Raw genomic sequence first — 12,595 nt, 5'->3', positions numbered from 1 at the left:
GAGGTACCGCACCCGATGCCCACGCGATGCTGCAGAGTCTTGTCAAACAAGACAGCCCCACAGCATCCAGAGTCTTAAGGAACTCTGGGCAGATTTCATCCATCGCTGGGGCCTTGCCACCGAGGAGCTTTTAAACTACCTCAGCAACCTCAGCCCCGGAAATAGGAGAACCCACCGCAGATTTCCCAGGCACTGCTTCCTCATAGGAAGACGTGTTGGTGGGATTGAGGAGGTCTTCAAAGTATTCCTTCCACCTATCCATAACATCCGCAGTTGAGGTCAGCAGAACACCATCCGCACCATACACGGTGTTGATAGTGCACTGCTTCCCCTTCCTGAGGTGGCGGATGGTGGTCCAGAATCGCTTCGAAGTTGTCCAGAAGTCGTTTTCCATGTCTTCCCCGAACTCCTCCCATGTCCGAGTTTTTGCCTCCGCGACCGCTGAAGCTGCACACCGCTTGGCCTGTCGGTACCTGTTCACTGCCTCCGGAGTCCTATGAGCCAAAAGAACCCAATAGGACTCCTTCTTAAGCTTGACGGCATCCCTCACCACTGGTGTCCACCAACGGGTTTTAGGATTACTGTCCCGACAGGTACCAACTACCTTGCGGCCACACCTCCGATCAGCCGCCTCGACAATAGAGATGCGGAACATGGTCCACTTGGACTCAATGTCCAGCACCTCCCTCATGACATGTTCAAAGTTCTTCCGGACGTGGGAATTGAAACTTTCTCTTACAGGAGACTCTGCCAGACGTTCCTAGCAGACCCTCACAATGCGTTTGGGCCTGCCAGGTCTGTCCGGCATCCTTCCCCGCCATCACAGCAGACTCACCACCAGGTGGTGGTCGGTAGAAAGCTCCGCCCCTCTCTTCACCTGAGTGTCCAAAACATGAGGCCGCAAATCCGATGACCCAACTACAAAGTCGATCATGGAACTGCGGCCTAGGGTGTCCTGGTGCCAAGTGCACATATTGACACCCTTATGTTTGAACATGGTGTTTTGTTATGGACAAACTGTGACGAGCACAAAAGTCTAATAACAAAACACCACTCGGGTTCAGATCCGGGCGGCCATTCTTACCAATCACGCCTCTCCAGGTTTCACTGTCGTTGCCAACATGAGCGTTGAAGTCCCCCAGTAGGACAAGGGAATCACCCGGGGGAGCACTTTCCAGTACTCCCTTGAGTGTACCCAAAAAGGGTGGGTACTCTGAACTGCTTTTTGGTGCGTAAGCACAAACAACAGTCAGGACCCATCCCCCCACCCGAAGGCGGAGGGAAGCTACCCTTTCGTCCACTGGGTTGAACTCCAACGTGCAGGCTTTGAGCCGGGGGGCAACAAGAATTGCCACCCCAGCCCGTCGCCTCTCCTCAGTGCCGGCAACGCCAGAGTGGAAGAGAGTCCAGCCCCTCTCGAGAGAAGTGGTTCCAGAAACCTTGCTGTGCGTCGAAGTGAATCCGACTATATCCAGCCGAAACTTCTCCACTTCGCGCACTAGTTCAGGCTCCTTCCCCCCCAGGGAGGTGACATTCCACGTCCCAAGAGCTAGCTTCTGTAGCCGGGGATCGGACCCCCAAGTGCCCTGCCTTCGGCTGCCGCCCAGCTCACATCGCACACCCGACCTCTATGGCCCCTCCTATGGGTGGTGAGCCCATTGGAGGGGTGACCGACGTTGTCTCTTCAGGCTGTGCCCGGCCCGGACCCATGGGAACAGGCCTGGCCACCAGGCGCTCGCCATCGTGCCCCACCTCCAGGCTTGGCTCCAGAGGGGGGCCCCGGTGACCCGCGTCCGGGCAAGGGAAATCTGGGTCCATGATTTGTCTTCTTCATTAAGGTCTTCGAGCTGCTCTTTGTCTGATCCCTCACCTAGGACCTGTTTGCCTTGGGAGACCCTACCAGGGGGCATAAAGTCCCCGGACAACATAGCTCCTACGATCATTGGGACACGCAAACTCCTCTACCACGATATGGTGGCAGCTCAGAGAGGAGCTATAACCAAACAAACTAAATGCAGCACTTACATTTTTGGTGGTCATGATATAACACAACACTGATTCCAAAAGCACTGAAGAAGCTTGGATGCAGAAATAATAATGCACTAATTTCACCAGCTGGGGAAAGCTCACTCAATTCTCCACTAGTTTGTAATTGCACAGTAGTTAGATAAATGTTTCAACACCTCCAACACATTTGGTTATCGTCATGCACAAAACCTGAATTGGTCTCCTGCTGATCATTTTGAGTTTTCATTGATCTAATGGTTGCAAATTAGTTAACCATGAATTATTTACGCAGTCTGCTGTTTTTTTTTTGCCATGCAGTACTCTAAATGTTGTGTGTTGCTATTGTGTTTTTCATTTTAGGTTGCTAACTTGAAGAAAGAATCTGAGTTCCATTGGTTTAGAGAAAACGAAGAAATAATCCCTGATGTAAAGCCTGACTTGGTATCGGGAGTCTGTAAACTGCCCATTAAACTGGTGAGTACATTTTTGTACAGTTGTCTATTCATAAGTGGGTAGGTCTACAATGCTACAGACATATATGAAAATAGAAGTTATCTCAGTGTGCAAAAACATCTAAAATGTCATTTTTGCAACATTTGACAATTAGTTAATGTGTCAAAAAATGTAAGCCAAATAATCATTTCCTATATGTGTTGTCCAGTTTTCTCTGAAAACAACAGGAATTTACAAAGCCACAATCAGTGATGATAGAGGAAAGGACATGAGCCAAATTGACATTTCTGGAAAAGGTAAACAAACTGAATTATTCACTGCACTTATTAATAAGGGCAAAATGAAGATCAACTCACACAATAAATGTATGCACTAATATGGAGCTAACTCATCAAAAAAGGGTGAAGAACAGAGCATATTTTAGGTAGGAACACTGCATCTGTGGCTATGCCGTTCACTATAAATCCCCATCCAATTTCAGATCCTGTAACCTTTAACTGCTGTATAAAAATAGCAAGATGTGACAGCTTGTTCACCCACAGGCCTGGAAGCATTTCTCAGAAAATATGATATGGTTGTCTATTTTTTCTCATGTAAGTTTAGGGTTAAAATCATGGTTAAGGACTAATTCTGTAATGTCACCAGCCATTTCATTAGGTACACTTAGGTACACAACACATAATCTATCATCAAACACACTCTTTTTTGATTGACAGTTTTAGATACAGAACTGCAGCGTTGTGATTAGTCCTTGTAATAATTACTTAATTCAGCTACACAAGAGCCCACATTTCAGATTAATTTGTATTGCTTTGTGTGAGCGAACCTAATGAAGTGTCCAGTGGGTGTACATTCCTGACCCCTGTGTGCTGCTGTATTTAAATGATTAAATTGTATTTACTAATGTCTGCAGTTCATCTATCGCTATGGTTCAAGATACCATATAACATGAATAACAGCATAATTGACTTCCTAATAGCCAATCAACCACATGGCACATGATTCTCAATTGCAAATCAACACATTAAGTTTAATTGTTTTCATCCTTTTAAGCAGCAGCCAGACGGCAGCTTTGTGACTTTACACCCTCTTCATTTGTGTGTCTTATTTTTCTAGTATTTGAAGAGACCATAAACCAGATCACCCGACTGGCTGGTAGGTGTCTTGCCTTTCTACACACATAAAAAGTTGTGTTATAGTTTGTACCTTTTTTGACCCCACAACAGCTACAAATTGTTACCTTCGAGTTCAATAATTACCCTTATTTAAAGCAGAAATGTAAAGGAAGAGAAAGAAGAATGCTTCATCCAGAATACTTTCTCAAAAATGATAATTCTATTTTAGTCTCTTCATGAATGTAGGCTGGAATTGAATTGCACTTCCCTTTATGTTGGGGGAAAGTGCAAAGTGGCTCTCACCAGTGCAAATGTGGCTGTGTGATTTTCAAAAATGACCCCTACAACCCTCCCTCACCTCCATCCCTCCCCAGGAGCAACTGCACAGGAGTTGGTGATCCACTGCACGGCCACTGGCATTCAGCTGCAATGTGCCATGAAGTATTATACCTCAGAGATGAACATCACTTGGTACTACGGGTAAGGCATTGTTTCAGTGCGCGCCTCTCACTGCTTCAAACCCACGACTGCAATCACTGCTACTGCCATGGCAGGAATAATGAAAGTAGAGCTGCAGATAACAAAACACGAGTTGTTTGTTTTTTCTCTGAAGTCGAGGCAAAAACAATACACTTTGGGAGGGCCGTTGCAAACACTTTCATTATCCCTGTTATTGCAGTAAAATTGGCATGTTTTGTGACTAAAATCACCCCCTGTCATTTTCTATGAAGAAGCGACGACATTTGTGCACTTAAAAGCACTCCACGGGGCCCTAGAGAATGTGAAATGTGGACACGGGTGGAAATGGTGTACAAGAGCAGGCAGGGAGCGGATGGAAAGAATAAAGAGGAAAGAAGGCAGAAGGGTGACACGGGTTAGTGGAGGCTTTTCAGGTTATTTAATTATTCAGAGAACACAAATTACGGAGATGAGATTTGTAACCTCTGCTCACGCCTTCTGTGAGTGCACACGAGAGAGTGACAGATCGCAAGAGAGGGAGAAATTGCTATCCCTAAGCGTAACATTAGGCTGGCATGTAAACATGGTTTTCCATTACGTCTGAAGTAGACTGCACACACTCACATATAAACAATAATTACGTACAGACTCGCACAACCCTAACATCCCTCCCTTTTGCTTGTGTCTCCACAGTGAGAAAAAACTCTCCCCCAGTGACAAGATTGTAATAGGAGGAACCCCTGCTATGGCAACAATGGAGGTATTAGCTTCTTCTTCTCTACATTTAGGTGCATTCTACCGTGGGTGATTTGCATGGGAGTGCATGTGCAAAGGTTAGAGTCAGATGACCTCTAGGTGAATGAAACAAATAAACTCCACCTCATACCTTTTAGACTTCATTAAAATAAATTATTGAAACACCATCTTCTATTTTTTTTTTAATCTTGTACCATAAAGTGTCATCATCATAATTACCTGCAGAATGAATAAAACATGAGTCCTAGTCATACAGGTATTATGAAACAGACGGACACTGATGAAATGATGTGGCTTAATGGACTTATTGATGCTTAGGTGGTTGAACCAACCGACAAGGACAAAGGGAAGTACTCCATCGTGATAACCGACCCTGAAGACTCACACAAGCGCACACTGGATCTTAGTGGTGATGGTCAGTCCTCTTGTTTATCATTTTCATCATCATTAGTCTTCAGTGCTGTATAAAAGTGAATGAATGCTTGGTGGTAGGGGTTGGCGCAAACTGGCAGCCTCTTTACCGTCAGTGTACCCCTGGGTAGCTGTGGCGACAGATGTAGCTTACCATTACCAGAATGAATAAAGGGTTATCAGCGTAAAGGGCTTTGGGTGTCCAGAAAGGCACTGTCAACTATTTGTTACCATTATTATTGTTATCAAACAAGGTCCACTTCACACAGCAAGCCATCATCAAGAGCACCAAACAAAAGCAACCAAGCGTTCTACAGGCTGCTCAAGGTTGGAAGTAGACCTGGAAAAAATGCTAGGGTTTTCCTCTAAGATAGTGACGACACTCTGGCCAGGCATAATTCTGTGGTTTCTAACAGCAAAGCTGGATTGTGTCATGGACCCGACAGATTCAAGATTCAAGATTCAAGATTGTTTATTGTTATACACACAGTTAAACAGACAGTTTGCCGTACAATGAAAATCTTACTTTGCTAGTCCACCCTTCAACAAGTCGCATGATACTTAGCTAAAAAATAAAAATGAAAATAAAAAAGTATATACAAGGCACAGTAAGTAACATAACATTATTGCACATTCTGATTGACAGTCAACAGTATAAATATGGAGGTGACCTTGGGTCACAGCAGCAGTTAAAGTGTCTTTAGTGATCAAAGGTGAAAGGTGTCTAAAGTGATGGTTCTACAGTTCGGGGGTGGTCAAAGTAGCTGTCTTTTGTTCAAAAAGACAAAAGTAAAGACGGGGGGTGGGGGCTAGCATTCGCAAGTTAGCATTCACAGGCCGGATGGCCTGTGGGTAGAAACTGTTTGTCAGTCTCGTAGTCCTGGATTTCAGGCTCCTGTATCGTCTGCCTGATAGTAAGAGGCTGAAGAAACTGTGCTGGGGGTGTGTACCGTCCTTTATGATGTTGTGTGCTCTCTTGGTGGCCCTGGTAGAGTACATGTCCTGTGGTGAGGGGAAGGCTGCTCCTGATATGTACTGAGCAGTTTTAATCACTCGCTGGAGTGCCTTCCTGTCCTTAGCAGTACAGTTTCCATACCAGACCGTAATTGAGATGGTAAGGACACTCTCAACCGTACTTCCATAGAAGTTGCTGAGGATTTTGGGTGGCATACCAAATTTTCTCAGCCTTCTTAGGAAGTACAGTCACTGCTGGGCTTTCTTTATTGTTTGATGGGTGTTGTGATCCCAGGTGAGGTCCTCCCTGATGTGGGTCCCGAGGAATTTAAAGGTTTTCACCCTGTCCACGTTTGTCCCCCTTATGTACAAAGGTGTGTACTGTGCACTACTTCTCCGTGGGTCAATAATCATCTCCCTGGTCTTGTATGTGTTCAAGGAGAGATTATTATCCTGACACCAGGCCACCAGTTCAGTACCTCCCTTCTGTACTCCGCCTCAGCTCCCCCGGTGATCAGTCCGACGACCGTAGTGTCATCTGCAAACTTGATGATACTAGTGTTGCTCCGGGAGGCAACACAGTCTTGTGTGAAAAGGGTGTACAGTAGGGGGATCAGCACACAGCCTTGGGGGGTCCCTATGCTTAGAACCTTTGTGGCTGATGTCTGGTTGCCGATTCTGACTGACTGGGGCCGGTTTGTGAGAAAATTCAGGACCCAGTCACAGAGAGTTGGACAGCGCCATAAGAAGGTGAGGTTGGAGAAGCTTTTGAGAGGAAGAACAACACATTTTCTGACTTAGTTGCAGAATAATCTGAGAAATGCTGGAAGGCAATCATCTTTCAAGCAGAAGTGGAATGCCGGGGGTTTGTTGCTACATCTACCAAAGCAGTATCGAGAAGTGCTGCCAAAAAAAGCAGCAATTAGCTCTGAAGAAGGAGGAATGATTGTTGTGAGGCATACAACTAGCTTAGGGATAACGACCCCACTGCCATGCAAAGTCCATCGAGGTACATATAAGGGCATATCAGGGAAATACTTTGGATGCCGGGTATTCCATTGCTCTCCCTGGAGACATTAAAATGCCGATTAAATCGGTTGCCCATTGAGATACAGTATATTTCGATATGACCGAAAATTACAATCTCCATTTTTTTCCACCAAAAATTGGATTTACGATGATTTTTTTACCTACTTTTAAAGAAACTAATAAAAATGATACAAACATATTTCCAAAGAAGTTATGCTTTTATTTGATCACAAACTAGTAGTTTGAATGGAGACAATCAATGACATAAACTTACTTGGATAAATAGCATGAATGATTTTTATAAAGTTGTTACCATTAGCTTATATTGAAATTGCGCCTTTGTATAAATACATTTTTTTAATAAATAAGAAACCTGCTCTATGAGGCAAAACATCTGTCTTGTATAAAATACTAGGTAGCATTTCACATTGCACACTATTGAATAAACTCCAATATTGAGGTCAATAAAGTGCAAACTTTAATCTTTCGTCCCGAATAAAATTATGCATTAAACAAAATTATAACATTGTACATCTTATGAAAATAATAAAGTCCAACATTGAGATGGCTCTATACTTTTAGTGGATTAACACAGATGTTTCCATTGTATGGGCGTTACATATAATTGTGCTATTTTGTAATGGTTCTCATGTGCTCTTTTTTATTAAACTTTGTTTAAATTATTTAACAACAGTAAGTTGCTTCTAAGCAGAGGTTTGTTTATGCTTGTGTTGTCACAGTCTTATTCGCATTGTAACAACTTGTATGTTTCCACTTGGCTGGTTGCCTCTTTTTCATGTGCTGGAATAAGTTTGTGTGTTGCTGCCTTTTTTAAACACTTGTTGCATGCTTGTTGTCATAAATCTAAGCCACAGATAGCACAATGTTTTTCTGTGGAGCAAACGTTCTGCTATCTTTCGTGTTAACATTTGCCATGTTCTTGCTAAATTAAATTTATCGATGAAATCAATTTATTCCCCAGGCCTAACAGTGCTAACCTCCCTTTCACCACTCAAATATGATGGCTAACATTCAGAAAGCCAACTATCCAAAGGGATTAATACATCTACTTCTATTTTTCTCTACACACCAACTTAGTTCAAACGTTAAAGCAAAATCAATCATTCTTTAATAAATTGTTATTGTGTTTAATTCATGTAATTAATGACAAATTAATTTGGGAAAGTCTGAAACTCTCACCAAAAACATTTGAATTTCTATTGATGAAACCTTTTTTCAAAGAGTCTGCAACAGAAGCAATTGTTGAATTTCTTTGAAGTTAAGTTATGTTTTTTTTGTTTTTTTTTACAGTTTATGACAAAGCATACGCTGAGTTCCTGAAACTCAAGTAAGTCGATGTTTTCAAATTAGATCCATATCAGCATAGTTTAAACATCTATGACGTTGTTATCTGGACTAAAATACATTTCCTTTATTTGTTAGGGCGGAGGCTTATGCTGAGAAGCGTGAGTGTCCTATATTCTGCTCTTACTACTATTACAGTTTAATGTACACAATACCTATATTGTGCATTACACTGAAAAATATGAACTTTTTGGAATTGTCGATGATTTTCTGCAGACCGTGGTAAGGTGATTGGTGGGCTGCCTGACGTCGTCACCATTATGGAAAAGAAGGTAAACACCTGAGTGGTTGTGATAGGTTGTTGTTGTGCAGTGTGAACATGTGTGTGTCTCTTGTAGACTCTGAGCTTAACGTGCACAGTGTGCGGGGACCCCAAACCTCAGGTCACTTGGCTAAAGAACGGAGTGGAGGTTGAGCGGGACGATCAGGTAAAACAATATAAAGAAATACACACATCTCTCTGGAATAAAACCAGCACCTTTATATGCCCTTGTTTCAGATCTCCTTAATAATTAAAACACTTTGTTGTTGCTTACTGGACATGCAGCACGACACACAGTGTGGTCGTTTTGTTCTATCTAGACATGCATCCATCTGTGCATCCTTTAAAACCATATCTTGGGTATCCACACTTAAGGTGCTGAAGTCAATACAACCAGACAAATATAGTGGGGCAAAAAAGTATTTAGTCAGCCACCGATTGTGCAAGTTCTCCCACTTAAAATGATGACAGAGGTCTGCATTTTCATCATAAGCACACTTTAACTGTGAGAGACAGAATGTGACAAAAAAATCCAGGAATTCACATTGTAGGAATTTTAAGGAATGTATTTGTAAATTATGGTAGAAAATAAGTATTTGGTCAACCATTCAAAGCTTTCACTGATGGAAGGAGGTTTTGGCTGAAAATCTCACGATACATGGCCCCATTCATTCTTTCCTTAACACGGATCAATCGTCCTGTCCCCTTAGCAGAAAAACAGCCCCGAAAAATGATGATACCACCCCCATGCTTCACAGTAGGTTTGGTGTTCCTGGGATGCAACTCGGTATTCTTCTTCCTCAAAACAAGGACGAGTTGAGTTTATACCAAAATGGATACAGCAGAGGATTGGGAGAATGTCATGTGGTCAGATAAAACCAAAATAGAACTTTTTGGTATAAACTCAACTCGTCGTGTTTGTAAGAAGAAGAATACTGAGTTGCATCCCAAGAACACCATACCTACTGTGAAGCATGGGGGTGTAAATATCATGCTTTGGGGCTGTTTTTCTGCTAAGGGGGCAGGACGATTGATCCGTGTTAAGGAAAGAATGAATGGGGCCATGTATCGTGAGATTTTGAGCCAAAACTCCTTCCATCAGTGAGAGCTTTGAATGGTTGACCAAATAATTATTTTCCACGATAATTTATAAATACATTCTTTAAAATTCCTACAATGTGAATTCCTGGATTTTTTTTCACATTCTGTCTCTCACAGTTGAAGTGTACCTATGATGAAAATGCAGACCTCTGTCATCATTTTAAGTGGGAGAACTTGCACAATCGGTGGCTGACTAAATACTTTTTTGCCCCACTGTAAAAATAATCCCTCTCTTTCCATACTTTAATGGCTTACTTTCTAGCCTGCATCTACAAATGTGACAGCGTTTCCCTAGTCAGTCAGAGGGGGGTTCCTGCTATTACATCATTAGCATTGCCGTGGAGCCCGGATGCTTTGAAGTGTTTAAGTCAGAAAAATGGCACAGGAGGTGTTCAGCAAGGAATACGTATTGAAAGTTGGCTCTCGTCTTTATTTATTCCCGCACCTGGTAACAATGTGTGTCTAAAACAAGAACTTCCTTGTCCTTGGTGATGTGTTTGCCAAACCTCAGGGTGCCTCACCGGAACACAGCTCCCACCACCACCACCAAGGCTTTTAAAGCTGACAAAAGAAACACAAATACACATGTATGTACTTCATACAGTACATAGGACAGACACACAGTATTATTGTATAAAATACCGTATTTTCCGGCACGTAGTGTTCATCGGATTGTAAAACGCACCCCTGATGAATGGTGTATTTTTGATCTGTGTTCATACATAAGGATTATAGAGCGCATTTAAGGAGTCATATTATTATTATTTTTTTGTAAATGGAAAACACTTCCTTGTGTTCTACTTAACATGTAATTGTGGTTCTTTGGTCAAATCGTTGCATAGATTATTTTTTACAGATCATCTTCGAACGCTTTCTTTCAGTCGCTTCTGGATGCGCCGTTTTGTGGGCGGTCTTATTTACCTTCGGCAGCCTCTTCTCCCCGTCCTCTTTGTTGTATCGGTGTAGCGTGCAAGGACAGGAGTGGAAGAAGGGTCAAAAGATGGAGCCCACTGTTTTAATGACATTCAGACTTTACTTATATCAGTAATGGAGCAGCGTCTCCTCATTCGGAAACAACAACACTGGAAATGTGTCCTGTGAAAAACCATCCAATCGGGACTCTCTAGTAACTACATTTCCTTGGGTGAATAATGTACAAAGTATCAGTTACATAACAGTAATGTATATTAGCATACTTTTTTAGCAGTGGCTCATTTGACCACAGACAATAATGGTTAATCAATACGTATACGGTATATTGATTGTTAACAAAATCTTTACTTTGCACTAATGCCATTAAACATTTGTATACAGTATAACACTTCTTAATGTATTGTATATATTTGATTCAGAATAAAGAGCCACCATTAAAACTTTCTTTTCATGTTCCAGTACGTGATCTCTCTGGACCAGGGAAAGTTTGCCAGTCTTACAATCAAAGGTGTGACCATGGAGGATTCTGGAAAATTCTCAATGATTATCCAGAACAAATTTGGAGGGGAGTCTGTGGATGTTGTGGTAAGTTTTAGCACTAAACCCATATTTTTTATGAAGAATAATGATAAAATAACTTTGTGGTACAAATCTTTTCTGATTGTACTCGTAAATAACGGACTCTCGTATTTCAGGTGAGCGTGTATCGTCAAGGTGACAAAATCCCAGAGGCAAAACCGACTGTGACGACAAAAACAATAATCCCACCCAAACTGCCCATTGAGCTCCCTGAAACCAAGACCCCGCCAGCCCCAACCCCCGCCCGCCCCGCTCATAGCCCCACCCCTCCCAGGGCAGCCCCAGGAAGAGGTGTGAAGAGTCCCACCCCAACTCGGAGGAAATTGTAAAAGGTTAAGAAAGAAACCATAACAACAAACTGGTGCTCATTTTTTGTGCACTTGTATTAATGTCTTTAAAATCAAATTGAGCAAATTCTGTGACATTAATTTAGAGTGTTGGGAAATTCATGGTAATTGAAAAATTCTTATAAATGTATTACAAAAGCAGACGAATAAGAGAACATTAGAAAAAAAATAGTTGCCAGCGTGGGATGTTTGAATTTGGGGAAACAAAATATAGTAATTATTCAAATCGCAAATGTGTGTGATTTGATTAGCATGAAGCGGAATAAAAGTGAAACTTGAAAACCAATTTTAATGTGTTTAAATTAACACTGCAAGCAGCACTGTCACAAGTTTTGTAATAGTCAAAGCAATGTATTCTCATATTGTACAATCTATCCATCCATCCATTTTCTACCGCTTATTCCCTTTCGGGGTCGCGGGGGGCGCTGGCGCCTATCTCAGCTACAATCGGGCGGAAGGCAGGGTACACCCTGGACAAGTCGCCACCTCATCGCAGGGCCAACACAGATAGACAGACAACATTCACACTCACATTCACACACTAGGGCCAATTTAGTGTTGCCAATCAACCTATCCCCAGGTGCATGTCTTTGGAAGTGGGAGGAAGCCGGAGTACCCGGAGGGAACCCACGCATTCACGGGGAGAACATGCAAACTCCACACAGAAAGATCCCGAGCCTGGATTTGAACCCAGGACTGCAGGAACTTCGTATTGTGAGGCAGACGCACTAACCCCTCTGCCACCGTGAAGCCCTTGTACAATCTACCAAAGGGTAAAAAAAAAATATGTATATATATATGAATACATATACAAATGATTTGAG

The 12,595-nt window shown here is 42.5% G+C and overlaps 1 protein-coding gene across 1 annotated transcript; it reads left to right on the top strand.

Annotated features, from left to right (window-relative positions):
* Nucleotides 1-2,340: 2,340 nt before the first annotated feature.
* Nucleotides 2,341-12,057, top strand: LOC133538156 (M-protein, striated muscle-like). The gene is made up of 12 exons (XM_061879514.1): nt 2,341-2,481; nt 2,669-2,756; nt 3,577-3,615; nt 3,950-4,055; nt 4,728-4,794; nt 5,109-5,205; nt 8,496-8,532; nt 8,628-8,650; nt 8,766-8,821; nt 8,888-8,977; nt 11,305-11,430; nt 11,541-12,057. Exons 2-12 carry the CDS (start codon nt 2,729-2,731, stop codon nt 11,751-11,753), a joined length of 882 nt encoding a protein of 293 aa, XP_061735498.1. The 5' UTR covers nt 2,341-2,481; nt 2,669-2,728; the 3' UTR covers nt 11,754-12,057.
* Nucleotides 12,058-12,595: the final 538 nt, after the last annotated feature.

The sequence above is a fragment of the Nerophis ophidion genome, linkage group LG02 (genome assembly GCF_033978795.1).
Source record: "Nerophis ophidion isolate RoL-2023_Sa linkage group LG02, RoL_Noph_v1.0, whole genome shotgun sequence".
NCBI classification, from domain to species: domain Eukaryota; kingdom Metazoa; phylum Chordata; class Actinopteri; order Syngnathiformes; family Syngnathidae; genus Nerophis; species Nerophis ophidion.
This window is presented reverse-complemented; position numbering and strand designations above follow the sequence as displayed.